The sequence below is a fragment of the Pistacia vera genome, unplaced genomic scaffold, assembly GCF_008641045.1.
Source record: "Pistacia vera cultivar Batoury unplaced genomic scaffold, PisVer_v2 Contig184, whole genome shotgun sequence".
NCBI lineage: Eukaryota > Viridiplantae > Streptophyta > Magnoliopsida > Sapindales > Anacardiaceae > Pistacia > Pistacia vera.
This window is the reverse complement of record NW_022195938.1, coordinates 460,568-481,178: the sequence shown is the minus strand read 5'-3', so window position 1 is coordinate 481,178 and position 20,611 is coordinate 460,568. Positions and strand designations below refer to the sequence as shown.

The following is a 20,611-nucleotide window of genomic DNA, read 5'->3' as shown; positions in this document are numbered from 1 at the left end:
GGTGGGTGGATTACGTGGAGGCGTGAATTTACTTTATTCTCTTTTTTAAATAATTTTTTCTAGGAAAACACATAGAGCCTAAACCATCTTTCTTTGAAACTTATTTTGTCTGAACATCAACATATAATTAAAACACAAACTCAACAATATTCAATACATCTAGCTGCCCCTTATGAACACACTTGAAAACAACAGCAAAAAATTGTTTAATCCCAATACCTAACAGGTTTGTGGATGTAGTCACATTAAACCTAAAATCGAATATTCTAATGTGATTAGTTTTATTTATTTATTTTTGTTATTGATTATGCTATTGCCCGATTAGGATGATACAATTTTTTGGTATCAAAATAAATGTTGTATGATCGAAGATCATTTGACAACAACATTTGTGGCATTAGAATAGATGATACTGTTTTTTGTAAACTCTAAAAAACAATAAGATGACAGTAGACGTAAGCTTAAGTTCTAATTTATCAAACCACTTTAAAAATCTCTCTGTCATGTACTTTATTACATTTATTATTTATCCACTGCTGGTTATCCGTAATCACATGCACATCTATTTCGGTTTTGATAGGGTCAATCAGAATTCTCTGAATGGGACAGATTAAGATATGTCTTAATTTCTTTCTCGGAATCTAGGACAACTTAAGCAATGCTATATATTAGTTGAATACTCTGACAGGAGTGCTCGGATCTTATGAATAAAGAGGGTCGGGATAAATTTTATCATAATAGTATTTGACTATTTTGACGCAAACCCTATGTCATTATTCCTGTAGTAACAATAGAATTTATAATCTAATCCCGTAATAAGAATATTACTTTTCAATTCATTACCTACTACGGCCTGCAACTAATGTAAATCATATTTTCCAATAAATGACTGTTTCAAAGAATAAGCAGACCTCTTCAACACGCAATTTGTGGCAGTTCCTGATTGTTTTAGTCAATTCGCTTATGCGATTGCCTGCTGCCTCGCGGGTATCCCTACCGACTTCAAATTTGACTATAGCTGACACACGTCGTTGCCAGAAATTTATCTCCATGAATATTCATTCAATAATATTGAAATATCTCTCCATGATTCCGCGATAATATTTAAATTTTTCTCCACGATTTCTTTCACATGGTAGCGATAATGGTTGATCAAGTCAGTACTGCACCATTATTCTGATGGCGGCAATATTATGGTAACGCTATCTTTACAAGTTTTTTTTTTTACTAAGAGAATTTATATAAATTTATATGATATATTATAAAATATGTTATAGAATATTGAGATTCACGTAATTTAATATCATATTAATGTTATGTAGATTTTTATGTTATATGATACTCAGTCACGTAATTTTATGTGCTACGTAAATTTGTATAAACCCTCTTAATATCCGCAATATTAATGGGCTGTCAAACTCATGCTTATGCAACCAAATTATTAGTTATTACTGGCCGTGAAATAAGTCCTGATGGCTGCATTATTAATGGGGGCCTTGAAGCTCTAAAAAGAAAAAACTCTTCTTGTTTAATCAAATTTGTTGCGTAGGTGGGAGGCAACGCGTCTAATCACGTAGTTTGGTGGGGATTATTTTTATAATTTTTTATTGCTTAGAACAGGAGTACAGGTTGCCATGATGTGACAATAATCTTAAAAAACAGAATTAAATATATCTAGATATTTGTTAATGTCAAATATATTCTTGCATCGATGTCACATTAAACGAAAAGTCATGGGTACCCTGGAAAAATAGGGCTCACGGTATAGTCGTGTTAACTTGTGTGATCAGAATTTAAGAAGGTTCTATAACCACTCAAATATAATTATATTATGTGATGGTGTAAGTGATATATTCTTACTAGTATAGTGGGTATATATTACGTTGATAAATAGTTAAAAATGGTTTACATATCTAATCCCTGTATAAGTCGAAAAGATCGCTTGAATATGTGAGCAATGAAACATAGAAAATGATTTGTACGACATCTACCATACTCGCAGATTTAGTAATCATTATCTTGATTCATCCCACTATAAATAGAGATTTTCTTTCCTATTTATAAGATTGACTAATTTCATTGTAGAATAGCATACTCTCTCTCTCTCTCTCTCTCTCTCTCTCTCTCGTATTCTCTAAGTTGTAACCTAGTTGACTAAATACGACCTGACTTCACTCATTAATACAATATTAGTGGACGTAGAATTCGCCTTTTGAGTATCCGAACTACTTTAAACATTGTTCTTCACCCTTTATTCAACTAAATACTTCTATAATAACGTGTAACTTCTAAATCCGTTTAGCATTTCTCACGTGCTAATAGTTGTTGTCAAAATCAAGCATCGAAAGTTATGATGGTAAAATTTTTATTTAATAAATCCGCTGTGTTTTGAAATGTTCAAAGATATTGTGGGATTCATATAGTCCAATAGAAAATTAAGGGTCTATGGTGGGATTATCTTCAGATTAATGAAAGCATTTTCTAGCAGGGAAGCCTGAGCTAGCGATGACATAAACAACTAACCAAACATTACAATATTTACAAAAACAATCACATTCCAAATTTCAAACATGTTTGGATCTTGAGAAAATCATACATGGTACAGTCTTACCACCTCACTTGGCTCCTAAGATTGTCTAATAAAACAATAATATGTATGATTAATTTTCAAAATTATTTCTTATGGTAGTGCTTATTAATGAACAATTAATGATGGATAGTAAATGAAATAGAAAATTTGATAAATATATAATAATGCATTTATTAGATAAGCTTATCACAATATCACGTCAACCAACTAAAACAGTGATATTCTCATAAGTCATAACAAAATAGTGAAAGGAAAATTTTGGTTTAAGAAATAAGTTTTTTTCCCCTTCTTTTCAACTTATATTCCATTTTTTTAATCATGCTTACCTAAACTTTTATTTTTCTTGCGCTGATACTTTGACAATCAAGAATCTTGAGCCGCGTTGAGTCTTTTGGGGTTGGTTTTGATTTTTTATATTTAAAATCTAAAATATTGGATAGCTTAAGAAAAGTCAGAAGTGCAACTGTTCTTTATTTTTTTATTTTTTTGGGTATAAAATAAAAGATAGTTTTGGTCTGACTTTGGGAAGAACAAAATTATTTTGAATTGAAGTAGTTTAAGAAATGGATTCAATTAGTAGTAAAGCTGATAATGGTTGGCTCTCAGTTGGGATGAAAAAGGAAGAGTGGGAGATTGATTGGGCATAAGAACATGAAATAGCTGATGGCCGTTTTTGGGAAAAGGAGTTTCTCAAGTGTTTTAAGAAACACTACAATCAAAACGTCAAAAGGTCGACCATTTATACAAGTTTCAAAGGAGTCATTTATAGACTAACTTAACTACCAATCCTTTATTAAATTTTGAATAAGAATATGACAGGTGTGTGCCAATTGTCGTCCCGACTTTTCTTGACCTACCATCAACAGTTTGGATATATTATTCACTTGAAAACGTTTATCATGTGACACAAACTCTATCCTATTCATTGTAAACATAAATAACAATTATTTTCTATTTTTTAACCCCTTATATTTGAAATTTTGCTAAAACACCCAAATCATATAAAACTTTAATTTATAACAAAATCATCCTCACCTATCCTAAGCCACCACTGTTGACAGTCGTCGGAATGATATATGACCGGCCAAATTTAGTCGATTGTGCACCAATAAAGCATTTTTTGGCTATTTTATGACCAAATATTTGGTATTTTCACGACCATATCTATGGTCTTTTCACGACCATATCTTTAGCCCTAAAGCAGCCATAGATCTGGCCGTTTCTAGCCATGAATCACATATTCATAGCAAAAAAAGGCCTTATCGACGCACAATCGACCAAATCTAATCGGTCGTACGTCATTCTGTCGTCGACCTAAGGCAACGGTGGCCAGATTCGACCACCACCCTTGGGTAATTTTTTTAAAGTTTAGGGGTATTTATGTCCTAAAAAATTTGTATATAAAGATAAAATAGTCCATGAATATATTTGTAAATTAATTTCAAAATAAGAATATTTTTGTCCAAAAATTTTATTAATAAGGGATAAAAATTGTAACAAAATTAAGATTACCAATTAATCTTAAAATACCTAAGAAAATGAAGGTAATCAAATTACCTCTTATACTACCAACAACGATTACTATTAGTTTTGAGAGATTACTGGAATCTCATATTACTTGACAACCAAACGTGATAATAAAATAATATAAGATGACATTACTTCAATAATCTCTCATTACCCCCAACCAAACACACCCTTATAAATATAGGAAATTAATGTTGGGAGTGACGGTGTTAGTTTACAGAACCTAGGGGGTCTAAAATTTTACTAAACCAGTTCAGGATTTTGCCCATGTACACTGACTCCGCGGTCATAAAGAAGGCCCATCGTGTTGCTGAAGCAGGCCGAAATAATCATCGTGTTGCTAAACCAGTTAGGGGTGTTCAGGAATTTGCCCATGTATAGTGACTCCGCGGTCATAAAGGAGGCCCATCGTGTTGCTGAAGCAGGCCGAAACGATCATATAGTTTATTGTTATAAGAATAAATTTGTCTTATATATCAGGATATCCCATCCCCCTTTTATATTAATGAGTTAGAATTATCGAAGTGTTTTCTCTTCTCTTGGTAATTAGCCGATCTTTAAAACCAAAGTTTTTAATTAATTAATTATTTCTTTTTCTTCAATCAAATCAGAATAAATTCGATTTACTGTTTGAACACAATCATACTTATAGTTCTAGTCATCTCAAATATTATTGTTTATATAAAATAACAAAATTAAGAGGACATAATGAATCTTACCTTCAAAATATATGTTTTATATTGAAAAAGAAGTGTAAATATATGATACTAAAGAAGAAAAAGTAAATGCAGTGCTAATGAAATAGAATATTACCAAAGTTGCTATTAAATTTAAAATCATCAATTATGTAGTTTGAATCAATATTCTCACCAAATCAAGAATGATTGATAAATATATAAATAATTAAATATAAATATTGGCTCACAACCCAATCTTACAAACTTTCTCTCACAACTCCCCATATGACAGCTCACAATTGGTTAGTTCGCAATTACGAGACTTATAGCAAGTAGGCAAGACCTATTTACAAGCTGACCAATTACAAACTGCCACATCGAGATTGTGCGAGAAAGTTTGTAAGATTGGATTGTAAGTGTAGTATTGCCCTACATATTATATAACACAACGTAAAACCAAATAGTACCAGCTGCATATATATATATATCAATTAAATACCTTACTTGAATAAGAAAAAGCACCAGTACAATCAAGAAGATCACTCAACAATAACTGGACTGCTAAGGTTTAGAATGGGAAATCCATCGGAAAAATAGATGAGTTTTGCGTACGACTAACTAGTGTACCTACTTAAGTCTTTGCAGTGGTAAGACATAGAACTTAGCTTCGGTTACTTAGGTATTATCAGCTTTCTGTCCGTCGATAGATCTTGCCAAATGGACAGACTTGCATGTACTTGACCAGTCGAACAATTAAGTTATACACTACTAAAACTAATTTGGTAATGGTGATACGTATGTTAAAAAACATCCTGTTTAAAAGTGAACTAACGGCAAATTTAGATCAGTAATTGTGGTCATACATGCATACACATCATAGTTTTTTGTAGTCATATTGTTAGTAACTGTGCACAGAACAAGGATAGGAAAGAGCGAAAGATTACCAATTCAAATCCACATAAACATAGCAAACATGCACCAAACAAATTGTATCTGATCTGAAAATACATACGCCCTCATTTTTCAAAGAAGCAGAACTCGTTGTGGTGCATAAACCAGAAAAAACAATGAGGAAAGACGTCATAAATTATCCCATGCTCACACCAAAGATAATGAGGGGGAAGCAAGAGAGACAGGGAGAGTAGTAAATTCAGCATTTTGAACTTCACAAACTAAAGACCAATCATCTCAAAAGGTACATGTATAATTTTTCTTCTAACCTTAGGTGGAGAATAATAAAAGAAGAAAAAAATAAATAAGTTGAACTTTAACTTGAAATCAATCTACCAGAGACAGACCTCACAATTAGACTTTCAAATTTCACAAACAAAAAACTAATACCACTTGCCCAAGATACATACATCAACCATTATACTTAAAGAAACCATTATGATACGTTAAATGGCGATTAACCCGAAAGCTTAAATTTATAGAAAATTGTCCAAACACATCATTTAAACTATAAAAGGTCCCTCATATATATGGTCCAGTAATGGACTTGACACATAGATTCAAATATACACAGAAACAAGTGTGAATCCAGACACAAGCCAATGCTTTCTGTTAAATTTGTCTACTAGAATGGCAAGATTCAAGTGCAAGAAGTCAATCACACTCTTATAACATGTCAAGTAACCATTTATATCAAAAGTTACAGCTCAAACAAAGAGTCTATAGTATTTGAGGGGAAAAATATAAGCAAAAAGGAACTTCAATTTAATTATAATAAGTCATGTATTAAAATATCAATTTCAACGAGCCACTGTCTCATTAGAAACTATTACCAAACTTGATGATCATCAACAATGTCAATGCTGTAATCATGACTGTAAATCAACATTCACTGAATGATAACGTTTTAACAATGGTTTTCCATGAGAATCATAAAGCAGGATTCTAAAACAAATTCTCAAATGATAATTGACATTTTTTGTCAAGAATAATATCAGTTACAAATAACCATTATCACTCGCTTGTTAATTACTAGCAACCAATTTCTTTGAAGTTCTCTATTAGCATCAAAACAGGGAAAAGAAAAAACCCAAAATTCCCTCTAAAACAAAGAGCCCTAAAATTACAAATCTTAAATCCAAAGGCACCCAGAAAAAGTGGTGCCAACTCACCCAATGCACATCAAAATCACCCATAAAACATCATCCCAAGTAAAACCTCTGCATTGCAGCACCATGAAAGGTGAAACCACCAAAACCCTAACCAAAAGAAACCTTCAACTTTGGGTATTCAATGACCTATAAAAAACCTAGGCAACTCTGTTGTTCTGAACAATAACTCAGAAAAAAAAAAATCCTCCAATCCAAGTGTCGAACCTTCACAAACCAAAATTTCCAAACAAAAAACACATAATCTTCACTGAATTATCATAACATCCCATATCAAATAACCCGCAAATTAACAACACAAGTTCATATACACAAATCTAACTAACCAGCTCATCATAAAATCTCCAGTTCTCAGGCAATAATATCCAATAACCATACACGTATTGAGACCCATGAGCCAATTTGGAAAAAAAAAAAAAGAAAAAAAAAGAAAACCGATACCCATCACTTTTCTTTTGTAGATACTCCGTACTTCTCCTGCATCTTAGCAATCTCGTCCTCCTTCTTCTTCTGATCGAACTTCTTGCTCATCTTAGCCTGTTGGTAATACAGAACAATCAAGTATCTGTTTGCGACGTTGAAGCCTGACAAGTGGTCGACGGCGGTCTTGGCGTCGTAGATGTCTTCGTAAACGACGAAGGCCGTGCCACGTGTGTCCTTGCTCGTGCCGATACGAATCTGCCGTATGGCGCCGTATTTGCCGAAGATATCGTACATCTCTTCGGAGGAGATATTGAAGGGGAGGTTCCGAACGTAGAGAACGCGGTTCACTTCGGGTGGGAGACGAGTGTTGCCCTTGCGGAGACTGATTGTCGCCATTCTTTGCTTCCCTGGAGGCTCTGGAGTATCTTGAGTTTCGAGGATTTGATTTGAATTGAATTGAATGAAAATACGGGTAAATTTAGAAGACCCGAAAGCAGAGTCGGTTGTCAAATTAAACCTAAAAGAAAAGGGAAATAGTAATTTTATAAAGCTCCATTTAGTTTGGAAATTATCACTGATCCCCCTTAAGATTTTGTTTTGATTAACAATGGACCTTGTCCGATGGATTAATATTAAACATGCTTGCAATTATTAAAAATCCTATGGGATTAACAGAAACCTCAATAATAGAGTAGGCTATCCTCAATAAGGGGTATCAACATTATTAACTCAAGATTGGAGGAAGAAAATATTGTTGGCAATTCGTCGAGTCTTCCATAAATTTGTAGCCGAAGGAAACAACAGAAAAGAAGTATTGATTCATGGTGTTGAGAATTGAACAACCCTATTCTTATTTTAGATCTCACCAACAATTTCCAACCGAACATGCAATGGTTCACCTTTCACTAAGTAGAGACATGCTTATAATAATCCAATTTTTTCTTCTCTAACGCAAGAAGTCGATGACACGTGGTTAAAGAAGCTTTCAATCTAATTAAAATAGAAATTATATGTGTATATATATATATATTGAACTCACCATTTTTGTTGGTCCCATCCTCTCTGCAAAACAAGCCACCATGGATAACATGAAAGAGGTACGCCTAAACAGCTTCAAAACTTCAAGAAAATATTGCAAATGTTAATGTTATTGCCATCATCTCATTTAATTTCTTTTGTTTCGATGCATTGATTTGATTTCTCGGTATTGATAAAAATGTTTTGTTAATTGCTTTGACATATTTTGGAGTTTATTTATAAATCTTGAAGTACTTTCATTTTCTAACCAAAAACCAACCCATCTTTAGCACAAGAACATTATTTGTATAGTTTTGTATGGGGATCTAATAGCTAAAAAATTGACATAATCTTTTATTTTAGCATTTTAGTTTCAAGTGTAAATTTAGGGTTTTCTTTATCATATCATGGAGGATTGGAATTTAGAATTGTTTTCTAAGTGTTGTAACAACAATTGAAAGACTTTTATTGTACAAGGGTTGTTACATCGTTGTTTCTTTATCTTTTTTGGTAACTAAGGTGTTTGAATCAACTTGTGCGTACCTTAATGAGGTTCATCTTTTTTTTTTTTTTTTTTTTCTTGACTAGAGATTTTGCTACTTGTTCATTTAGGTAGAAATTGTCATCTATGTCTAGTGTTAGAACATATCAAAATAAAAAAACCTTAAATACCCTAAACTTAGCAAATCCTAATAGAACGTAGAGCAAAAGGTTGTAAAACATTATGGAGTAATTTCAATTCAAGAGACTTCAAATGAACATCCATTTCAAAGGCAAAGAACACAAATACCTCTGTGTGGTATGTGCGCGCGAATGAATGCGCGTTGTGTTAGACCATATGTGTATCTCCTGTAGAACATGCTAATGTCTTATACAAACACCTCAAAAAGATCAAATAATTGATGGAAGAAGGAAGTCTTGAGCTAGTTTAGGTTGATGTGTATTGACCAGGGGGACATTAACCGACACAAGATCAGTATGTTGGTTGTTGCATTCTTTCCACAACCAAACAACTTCATTTAATCTATCAAATATTTCACATCTACAGAAAACTGCATGGATGACTGTCCCACAATTTGGTGGGTGGGATCACAAACAAACCGATTATTCCATGGTCTTTCAACGGGCTCGAGCTAATAGGAAGCAGCAAAAGGCTGATATCAGACGCAGCTTTGGAAATGAGCAGGAGATCCTTGCTGCTCAACAACAAGAAGACCCTGTAATTGTAAGACTCTCTTACACTCTACAGATTCCTCTTTGCTTTTTGTTTTTAAATTTACTTACATGTACATATACTATGCTGTAAGGGAGCGTTTGAGTCATATAATATTTTTTTATCTTAGTAATAAGATTACCGAGTTTAAATTATTATTGTATTTGGTTCAATTGAGATGTAATAATAATTACTGTGTTTGGTTGATAGTAATAATAGATGTCATGAAATACCTTTTACTAAAATGCCATTTAGATGATTACTAGATATAAATAATTAAGGGCTCTTGTTTGTTTTATTATTTGAAACCTTATTCTTTATCCTATTCCCAGAATACTTATTTGTTTAATTATTCCTTTTTTGTTTAATTATTTTGGGAAATACTATTTTATTTTTTTAATTACTTTTAGTCCTCTTAAGTTTATTAACTTAATTAAACACCCAGAGAAAAGAAAAGTTTAAAAATTAATAAAAACAACCTCACCCACCCATAGTTGCCAGATTCCGGCACCCACCGTTAGTGGTGGCCGGAATCTGTCACAACGGCCTAAAAATGACCGAAAATAGTCGTTTATTCACCGATCTAGCCTTTTTCGGCCGTCGACGACCAGATCTGGCCTTTTCCAGCCAAATCTATGGTGGATTTGGCCGAAAAAGGCCAGATCGGTGAATAAACGGCTAGATTTGACCACTCTGAGTCGTAACGACAGATTCCGACGATGGTGATCAGAATTTGGCACTGTGGTGGTGGGGGTGTTTTGTCATTTTACAAATTGGGTGTTTAGTAATTATTAACCAAGCCAAGGATATATTCGTCTGCATAATATACTGTTTAGGGGCAAGATTGGACAGAAATTATGATTACTCGTTAACGTTTTAATAATAGCCCCCCATGAGGTACAAATATTCCCGGTAATTTATCCCCCTTTGAGCACTGTTTGTCATCTTATTTTTTTGTAAATTTTTTTTACAAAAATGACAAACACGGTAATCTGCTAAATTAAATAAATATTACTCTTGTTAAAAAATTTAAACCCGATCCAAAAGGGGCCCTAAAGAGCATGTATTTGTACCTAGAGTTGTTAACCATCACACTTGCATTGTAGCGATCCGTATCCCCGTCATCACATTGTAGATTATGCACTCAAACAAGAAAAATCTAGAATATTACGGTGCTACCACATAAATCATACAAAAAGCTAATATCTTTATATCATGTCTGATTTCCTTTTCCTAGTTTATTTTTACATAATCTGTGATTGATTGGTAATTATTAAATTTAATATATACATGCATTGATTTATAATATCGTTATTGTGGTACCACTGTGATACTATAGGCTTCTCCTAAAACAAATAGAAAGGACAAAATAAAGGTAGAGTGATCCATTTAGTAGATTATGCCAGAGTAAAAAATGTCTATATTCTTCTATCTAATCCTTTGGAATTTATTGCCTTGCAGAGGAAAAAGAAGATCTTGACTTACATCAACTGCTGCATTAGACCTTGATTCCCCAAACATCCAAGCAATTCTTCGAATTTTCTCTCATATATATGCTATTAAACAAAATTATGTCTTTATATCCTGTAAGTTTATAGATGACATGTGTACAATGCAGACCCTGCCAAAAGCTTCTCTAATATTTGTGTACTGTATTTATACATTCTTCTACTAATTAATTATTTGAAACTTTGCAATACATCTATCCTTTTATATTAGAGAAACAAAAGTAACTAAAACCAAACCATAACTCGAACAACATGAATTTTATTCATATTATACAACAATGTACACATATACATTCAAAAAGTTAGATGCACAATGTACCTTTTTCTTTAGCGAGGTCATGCACAGCTGTTGAAATATTTTTTATTTGTCACTGCACAAACTCAATACAAACTTGAATATTGGGTATAATTTTCCTTCAAATTTAGTTACAGAAGGAGGTATTATACAATTACATTCAACTTAAGCTGTGGATGTAAAACGCTTTACTGGAGCTCCAAGGGAAGATAAGTACTGAGCATCTGCTTTGTCAATTCCATCAAAAAGATAACTAAAGGGACGCATTTCTGTGTACTTAGTTCCAGGAACAACCTTCAATTCATCATTTTCCCAGACAATCCTTCCTCCAGCTATAGTCACTTCAACTTTTCCCTGAGAAACCATAATTTAAACATACACTACCACTTAAGCACGACAAGGTTTAGGACACTACAAACGTACACATACACAGTGAGAGTCACAAAACCTTTCAAAACAATCACATGTGCAAGCAGAAAGAAACAGAGAGTTTGCACCAAGTAAAATTTTAAATAGTGAAGGAAGTTTACATTTGGAAGGGTGGATTATTAATAAAGGTATATTTATTTGAGGGTCACCTCAAGCATTACAACAGTATATATGATCCATGTTTAAAATATTTGAATGATGAGATTTGTAATTCATGGTATGTATAAGAATGAATTAATTCCAATGATATTGAATATGCTTATGCTTATTTACCACAAAACAAGCAAATTAAATCAATAACAGTCAAAGAACACCTTTCCTCTCCTGCACTCATAGACATTTGTATCTGATCTAGAGTGGTGAGACGTTGCAGTAATTTCAAAACTTGAATTTGCGTTGAGAATAATTATATCTGCATTGGATCCAACAAGAATTGCTCCTGTCCTGGGATATCTATTGAAGATCCTAGCACTGCAAATTTTTTCAAACATAATTTATTTGCATTTCAGAATCCAGGGTTCAATACAGGGATTACTGAAACAAAATAATCCCAAAAGTTCATTAATAAAAATTTTACACAAGTTAGAAACATTATCTAGAGAATAACAGTGAAAGTACACCATTCAGTGCTTGTTATGCAGACATAATCAGTCACTGAAATTTGCCCAGCTTCCTGAAAGCGTAATTTGAATGAAAAATGAATTTCACCTTTTCATATTAAATGAATAAGCTAAAACCCACAGTGGCTTAGGCTTACCACCATTGTATCCCAAACCAAATGCATCCTCTCCTCGATGCCTATGTTCGGTAGTTGTCATGGAGAGAAAAATTAGAAAGTGAAATAGTTACAATAGGGCCACCGTAATAACAAAGATGTGTCGTAAGAAATATAAGGGAATATCATTTATACCATTGACCCCAATTGTTATATTTCGAAAATCATCAATCCCATAAGCTTTTTGTGTAGAATTAATAGCAAAATGATCCGTTCCTAAAAGCTGCAAATTGTAGAAAGTAGGATGACAGACAAATTTCAAGTTCTCTTCCAAAAAAAATATATCAAGGAACATTGATTAAGTAATATAATGATCACATTTCTTAGTGAGAACTCATACATTTTCCTCCAACCTCACAATTATTTACCTAAGTTTTACAGATCAATCTTTGTAGAAACACTGTTCCACGTAAAAATGTAGCTGTGAACCAGGATCAGATTTTTTGTAATCACATGGATACCAACAGTAGTGTAGGCAAAATAGTTGAAATTAAAATCATAAAACAACAGGCTAGTATTACATATCCGTAATTTGTGAATAAAGAGAGGCCGGAATATGCACAGACATTTAGAGTCTAGGGATCCTCCCAATATGAAATATGATAAAACAAGGAAGATGCGAAATCAAAATATCAGCCCGTCAAGACATTAGAAATTACCAGAAACATAAAATCACATGATGCTCTGAATCAACTTCATAGGATATGACCCAGAAAACATTATAGTATTATGAACCCAATTTGAGCAGATAAATTCAAATGAAATTCTCATATGTATATCAGGGTTATCATACATTTCGCATGCACTAGAGAAGGATGAGCCTCACTCCAGCATTCAGATTGCAGTACTCCGAATCTAAAACAGAATATGACCCAGAAAAGATATATACATAAATAATGCAAAATCATGATTATCAAGATATCCTTTCAAAGCTTTTCAGCATACATACTTTTTCTTGAGTTTCATGGTTCAGAAAATGCAGAAACCATTTTCAAAATGAAGCTACAGTAAACCATAATAACTAATTTTCATTGTGACACAGCTTACAGTGGATTAAATATAGTAGGAAATTGGAAAACAACCTTGATGTTAGGGTGGACAGCAACAATGATCCCGTCCTCCACATAAACAATAAACATCAGCAATCTCCTGACGATGAGCATTCACGACCATTCCTCCTCTGATCAATATCTTTGATGAAGATGATTGAACTCCACACGTGTGATCACCATGTACAGTCCCAGCCTCACAAAACTGTAAATAAGAATATACCAATGTTATAAACTTATAATATCATCTGTATAACTGATTAAAATAGCAGTTCTGAAATGTTCCTATAATTCTTCTAAAAGAAATGAAAGAATACGTTCTGTTTTGCTACTCTTTTCATTGTTCAAATTATTCAAAATTAAAAATTAACCCAAAAAAAAAAAAAGGCGAGCCCTATTGAAATTAAAAGAGAGCGTTGAGAGTGAGTTAGTACCAGGTTGTTTGAGTCGGATTGTGAAGAAAAAGTGAAGAGAAGAACGAGTGAACAGAAAGGGATGAGTTGATGAGTTGCGAGGACATGGCGCTGGTGAGTAGTGATGAGTGTGAGACTCGACACTGAGTCAACTCGCACTCTACCACTCTTTCTGAATTACTGGCTTTTAAAAGAGCGGGTTTTTAAATTGCTTTCTTCGGCTTTTCAAAATCACTGGAAGCCTTCTGTCTCATCACCACTTGGCATTCATCCATTGTTAAGGGCTTCCTTCGCTTTGGACCCAAATGTCTCCAAATTAAATGGTTGCTTTATTATTATAAACCCAACCAAGTTAATAATTATGGAATTGAATACTTAATTAATGTGCATTTTAAATCTTGTCATTATCATGTAGGGGTGTTAACGAGCCGAGCCCAACTGAGTTTTAGGCTTAACGAGCTCAGCTCGTGAGAGAGGATTATTAATCGAGCCGAGCCGCAGATTTTATGGCTCGGCTCGACTCAGAAAAGAGTTGGGAATATTTTGAGCTGGCTCGCGAGTCGGCTTATCGAGCCGGTTCGTGAGCTAACTCTCAAAAATTCAATTTTTTTAAGCAAAAATCATTTTTTTTTTTTTTCTAGCCACTTCATGCACTCCCTTTTTAGCCCAAAACCCCTTGTGAATTTAATTGGAAATGCCAAGCAATTATTTTTAATGTCTGTTTCCTTCTATTGTAAAACAGCGCTCTTTCGCAATTGTGATACAGCAACACTGCAAGGTGTCCATCCCAGAATAGAAGTTTCAAGCCAAGACGATCATCAGGGAGATGGACCACAGAAAATAAACTAGGAATCGCTGCCAAGCGTCGGCGAGACTTCAATGGGTCTGACGGAAGAATGGCAACATTCCTTATATGAATTTGTTTTCATGCGTGGAATTTTGGGCAGAGAATGAAACATTTTGAAGGATTCTTTAATTTCAATCAGAATACATTAAAATGCAGATGCTCAAAAGCAGTATTGAATGGACTAATTCAACACAAGCACATTAGATTCAATACCAATTCTTCCAGTGCAATATAATAGATATCACTGTTACCAGTACCTTTATAAAATGAAACTCAAGTTTCTGGACACAACAAAGGAATCATAAAAACATGAAAATCATTTGCATCGGTTTCGATTTCTTAATGTCTTCGGAGAGCCACAGCTGACAGTACCACCATTACCACTAGGGGTGTTATCGAGCCAAGCCGAGCCAAGTTTTGGGCTTAATGAGCTCGGCTCGTGAGAGAAGATGAGTAAACGAGCCGAGCCAGAAATTATGTTGCTCGGCTCGGCTCGATAGTGGATTTAGCACAATTCGAGCCGGCTTGTGAGCTGGCTTACCGAGCCGAATTTGAGGTATTATACAAATACATTCAACTTAAGCTGGGATGTAAAAAAGCTTTACTGAGTCTCCAAGGGAAGATAAGTACTGAGCCTCTGCTTTTCAATTCCATCAAAAAGATAACTAAAGGGACGCATTTCTGTGTACTTAGTTCCAGGAACAACCTTCAATTCATCATTTTCCCAGACAATCCCTCCAGCTATAGTCACTTCAACTTTTCCCTGAGAAACCATAATATAAACATAAACTACCACTTAAGCACGACAAGGTTTAGGACACTACAAACGTACACATACACAGTGAGAGTCACAAAACTTTCAAAACAATCACATGTGCAGCAGAAAGAAACAGGAGGTTTGCACCAAGTAAAATTTTAAATGTGAAGGAAGTTTACATTTGGAAGGGTGGATATTAATAAAGGTATATTCATTGAGTGGTCACCTCAAGCATTACAACAGTATATATGATCCATGTTAAAATTAATGATGGAGATTGTAATTCATGGTATGTATAAGAATGAATTAATTCCAATGATATTGATATGTTTATGCTTATTTTACCACAAAACAAGCAAATTAAATCAATAACAGCAAAACACTTTCCTCTCCTGCACTCATAGACATTTGTATCTGATCTAGAGTGGTGAGACGTTGCAGTAATTTCAAAACTTGAATTTGCGTTGAGAATAATATATCTGCATTGGATCCAACAAGAATTGCTCCTGTCCTGGGATATCTATTGAAGATCCTAGCACTGTGAAATTTTTTCAAACATAATTTATTTGCATTTCAGAATCCAGGGTTCAATACAGGGATTACTGAAACAAAATAATCCCAAAAGTTCATTAATAAAAATTACACAAGTTAGAAACATTATCTAGAATAACAGTGAAAGTACACCATTCAGTGCTTGTTATGCAGACATAATCAGTCACTGAAATTTGCCCAGCTTCCTGAAAGCGTAATTTGAATGAAAAATGAATTTCACCTTTTCATATTAAATGAATAAGCTAAAACCCACAGTGGCTTAGGCTTACCACCATTGTATCCCAAACCAAATGCATCTCTCCTCGATGCCTATGTTCGGTAGTTGTCATGGAGAGAAAAATTAGAAAGTGAAATAGTTACAATAGGGCCACCGTAATAACAAGATGTGTCGTAAGAAATATAAGGAATATCATTTTACCATTGACCCCAATTGTTATATTTCGAAAATCATCAACCCATAAGCTTTTTGTGTAGAATTAATAGCAAAATGATCCGTTCCTAAAAGCTGCAAATTGTAGAAAGTAGGATGAGAGACAAATTTCAAGTTCTCTTCCAAAAAAATATATCAAGGAACATTGATTAAGTAATATAATGATCCATTTCTTAGTGAGAACTCATACTTTTCCTTCAAGCTCACAATTATTTAGTAGAGCAAAAGGTTGTAAAACATTATGGAGTAATTTCAATTCAAGAGACTTCAAATGAACATCCATTTCAAAGGCAAAGAACACAAATACCTCTGTGTGGTATGTGCGCGCGAATGAATGCGCGTTGTGTTAGACCATATGTGTATTTCCTGTAGAACATGCTAATATCTTATACAAACACCTCAAAAAGATCAAATAATTGATGGAAGAAGGAAGTCTTGAGCTAGTTTAGGTTGATGTGTATTGACCAGGGGGACATTAACCGACACAAGATCAGTATGTTGGTTGCTGCATTCTTTCCACAACTAAACAACTTCATTTAATCTATCAAATATTTCACATCTACAGAAAACTGCATGGATGACTGTCCCACAATTTGGTGGGTGGGATCACAAACAAACCGATTATTCCATGGTCTTTCAACGGGCTCGAGCTAATAGGAAGCAGCAAAAGGCTGATATCAGACGCAGCTTTGGAAATGAGCAGGAGATCCTTGCGGCTCAACAACAAGAAGACCCTGTAATTGTAAGACTCTCTTACACTCTACAGATTCCTCTTTGCTTTTTGTTTTTAAATTTACTTACATGTACATATACTGTACTGTAAGGGGGCGTTTAGATCATATAATGTTTTTTTATCTTAGTAATAAGATTACCGGAAAAAAAGATTACATTGTAGATTACCGGGTTTAAATTATTATTGTACTTGGTTCAATTGGAATGTATTAATAATTAATGTGTTTGGTTGATAGTAATAACAGATGTCCTGAAATACCTTTTACTAAAATGTCCTTTAGATGATTACTAGATATAAATAATTAAGGCTTGTTTGTTTTATTATTTGAAACCTTATTCTTTATCCTATTCTCAGAATACTTATTTGTTTAATTATTACTTTTTTGTTTAATTATTTTGGGAAATACTATTTTATTTTTTTAATTACTTTCAGACCCCTTAAGTTTATTAACTTAATTAAACACCCCTAGAAAAGAAAAGTTTAAAAATTAACTAAAACAACCCCACCCACCCATAGTTGCCAGATTCCGGCAACCACCGTTAGTGGTGGCCGGAATCTGTCACAACGGCCTAAAAACAACCGAAAATGGTCGTTTATTCACCGATCTGGCCTTTTTCGACCGTCGACGGCCAGAATCTGGCCTTAGATCTGGCCTTTTCCGGTCAAATCCAACATGGATTTGGCGGGAAAAGGCCAGACCGGTGAATAAACAGCCAGATTTGACCACTCTGAGTCGTGACGGCAGATTCTGACCAGATTCCGGCGGTGGTGGCCGGAATCTGGCACTGTGGTGGTGGGGGTGTTTTGTCATTTTACAAATTGGGTGTTTTGTAATTATTAACCAAGCTAAGGATATTTTCGTCTGCATAATATGCTATTTAGGGGCAAGATTGGACAAAAATTATGATTACTCGGTAACGTTTTAATAACAGCCCCTCATGAGGTGCAAATATTCCTGGCAATTTACCCCCTTTTGAGCACTGTTTGTCATCTTTTTTTTTCGTAATTTTTTTTTACAAAAATGCCAAACACGGTAATCTGCTAAATTAAACAAATATTATCCTTGTTAAAAAATTTAAACATGATCCAAACGGGCCCTAAAGAGCATGTATTTGTACCTAGAGTTATTAACCTGCACTGCAGCGATCCGTATCCCCGTCATCACATTGTAGATTATGCACTCAAACAAGAAAAATCTAGAATATTACGGTGCTACCACATAAATCATACGAAAAGCTAATATCTTTATATCATGTCTGATTTCTTTTTCCTCGTTTATTTTTACATAATCTGTGATTGATTGGTAATTATTAAATTTAATATATACATGCATTGATTTATAATATCGTTATTGTGGTACCACTGTGATACTATAGGCTTCTCCTAAAACAAATAGAAAGGACAAAATAAAGGTAGAGTGATCCATTTAGTAGATTATGCCAGAGTAAAAAATGTTTATATTCTTCTATCTAATCCTTTGGAATTTATTGCCTTGCAGAGGAAAAAGAAGATCTTGACTTACATCAACTGCTGCATTAGACCTTGATTCCCCAAACATCCAAGCAATTCTTCGAATTTTCTCTCATATATATGCTATTAAACAAAATTATGTCTTTATATCCTGTAAGTTTATAGATGACATGTGTACAATGCAGACCCTGCCAAAAGCTTCTCTAATATTTGTGTACTGTATTTATACATTCTTCTACTAATTAATTATTTGAAACTTTGCAATACATCTATCCTTTTATATTAGAGAAACAAAAGTAACTAAAACCAAACCATAACTCGAACAACATGAATTTTATTCATATTATACAACAATGTACACATATACATTCAAAAAGTTAGATGCACAATGTACCTTTTTCTTTAGCGAGGTCATGCACAGCTGTTGAAATATTTTTTATTTGTCACTGCACAAACTCAATACAAACTTGAATATTGGGTATAATTTTCCTTCAAATTTAGTTACAGAAGGAGGTATTATACAATTACATTCAACTTAAGCTGTGGATGTAAAACGCTTTACTGGATCTCCAAGGAATAATACTGAGCCTCTGGCTTTGTCAATTCCATCAAAAAGATAACTAAGGTAGACGCATTTCTTTACGTTTAGTTTCCAGGAACAACCTTCAATTCATCATGTCCACAGACAATCCTTCCTCCAGCTATGTCACTTCTCAACTTTTCCCTGAGAAACCATAATATAATACAATAAACTACCACTTAAGCACGACAAGGTTTAGGCCACTACCACGTACACATACACAGTGAGAGTCACAAAACTTTCAAACAATCACATGTGCAGCAGAAAGAAACAGAGATTTGCACCAATAAATTTTAATAGTGAAGGAAGTTTACATTTGGAAGGGTGGATTATTAATAAAGGTATATTCATTTGAGTGGCACCTCAAGCATTACAACAGTATATATATCCTGTTTAAATATTTGAATGATGAGATTTGTAATTCATGTGTATGTAAAGATGAATTATTCCATGATATTGATATGTTTATGCTTATTTACCACAAAACAGCAATTAAATCAATAACAGTCAAAGAACACCTTTCCTCTCCTGCACTCATAGACATTTGTATCTGATCTAAGTGGTGAGACGTTGCAGTAATTAAAACTTGAATTTTTGCGTTGAGAATAATTTATCTGCATTGGATCCACAAGAATTGCTCCTGTCCTGGGATATCTATTGAAGATCCTAGCACTGCAATTTTTTCAAACATAATTTATTTGCATTTCAGAATCCAGGGTTCATACAGGGATTACTGAACAAAATAATCCCAAAAGTTCATTAATAAAAATTTTACACGTTAGAAACATTATCTAGAGAATCCAGTGAAAGTACACCATTCAGTGCTTGTTATGCAGACATAATCAGTCACTGAAATTTGCCCACTGTCCTGAAAGCGTAATTTGAATGAAAATGAATTTCACCTTTTCATATTAAATGAATAAGCTAAACCCACATGGCTTAGGCTTACCACCATTGTATCCCAAACCAATGCATCCCTCCTCGATGCCTATGTTCGTAGTTGTCATGGAGAGAAAAATTAGAAAGTGAAATAGTTACAATAGGGCCACCGTAATAACAAAGATGTGTCGTAAGAATATAAGGAATATCTTTATACCATTGACCCCCAATTGTTATATTTCGAAATCATCAATCCCATAGCTTTTTGTGTAGAATTAATAGCAAATGATCCGTTCCTAAAGCTGCAAATGTGTAGAAAGTAGGATG

General features: G+C 33.8%; 3 protein-coding genes and 1 pseudogene across 3 annotated transcripts; 1 reads left to right on the top strand and 3 right to left on the bottom strand.

The window, feature by feature from the left end:
* Positions 1 to 7,136: 7,136 nt before the first annotated feature.
* LOC116126848 (splicing factor 3B subunit 6-like protein) lies at positions 7,137 to 7,834 on the bottom strand. The gene has a single exon (XM_031412526.1). It carries the CDS (start codon positions 7,731 to 7,733, stop codon positions 7,359 to 7,361), a length of 375 nt encoding a protein of 124 aa, XP_031268386.1. The 5' UTR covers positions 7,734 to 7,834; the 3' UTR covers positions 7,137 to 7,358.
* Positions 7,835 to 11,386: 3,552 nt separating this feature from the next.
* Positions 11,387 to 14,205, bottom strand: LOC116126766 (dihydropyrimidinase-like). The gene is made up of 7 exons (XM_031412429.1): positions 14,058 to 14,205; positions 13,657 to 13,828; positions 12,710 to 12,797; positions 12,557 to 12,597; positions 12,420 to 12,472; positions 12,114 to 12,270; positions 11,387 to 11,724 (listed from the first exon to the last, which is right to left on the bottom strand). Exons 2-7 carry the CDS (start codon positions 13,735 to 13,737, stop codon positions 11,536 to 11,538), a joined length of 609 nt encoding a protein of 202 aa, XP_031268289.1. The 5' UTR covers positions 13,738 to 13,828; positions 14,058 to 14,205; the 3' UTR covers positions 11,387 to 11,535.
* Positions 14,206 to 15,461: 1,256 nt separating this feature from the next.
* Positions 15,462 to 16,905, bottom strand: LOC116126812 (annotated as a pseudogene).
* Positions 16,906 to 17,199: 294 nt separating this feature from the next.
* LOC116126811 lies at positions 17,200 to 18,901 on the top strand. Its single transcript, XM_031412486.1, has 2 exons — positions 17,200 to 17,364; positions 18,854 to 18,901. Exons 1-2 carry the CDS (start codon positions 17,200 to 17,202, stop codon positions 18,899 to 18,901), a joined length of 213 nt encoding a protein of 70 aa, XP_031268346.1.
* Positions 18,902 to 20,611: the final 1,710 nt, after the last annotated feature.

Excerpts from the sequence above, each read along its gene's own strand:
- LOC116126766 (XM_031412429.1), bottom strand. The coding sequence starts at position 13,737 with ATGCTCATCGTCAGGAGATTGCTGATGTTTATTGTTTATGTGGAGGAC. Across the intron at positions 12,598-12,709 it reads TATAACAATTGGGGTCAATG|GCATCGAGGAGAGGATGCAT; the intron begins GTATAAATGATA and ends TACCGAACATAG. Across the intron at positions 12,473-12,556 it reads TGGTTTGGGATACAATGGTG|GAAGCTGGGCAAATTTCAGT; the intron begins GTAAGCCTAAGC and ends TTACGCTTTCAG.
- LOC116126848 (XM_031412526.1), bottom strand. The coding sequence starts at position 7,733 with ATGGCGACAATCAGTCTCCGCAAGGGCAACACTCGTCTCCCACCCGAA.
- LOC116126811 (XM_031412486.1), top strand. The coding sequence starts at position 17,200 with ATGACTGTCCCACAATTTGGTGGGTGGGATCACAAACAAACCGATTAT. Across the intron at positions 17,365-18,853 it reads AACAAGAAGACCCTGTAATT|AGGAAAAAGAAGATCTTGAC; the intron begins GTAAGACTCTCT and ends ATTGCCTTGCAG.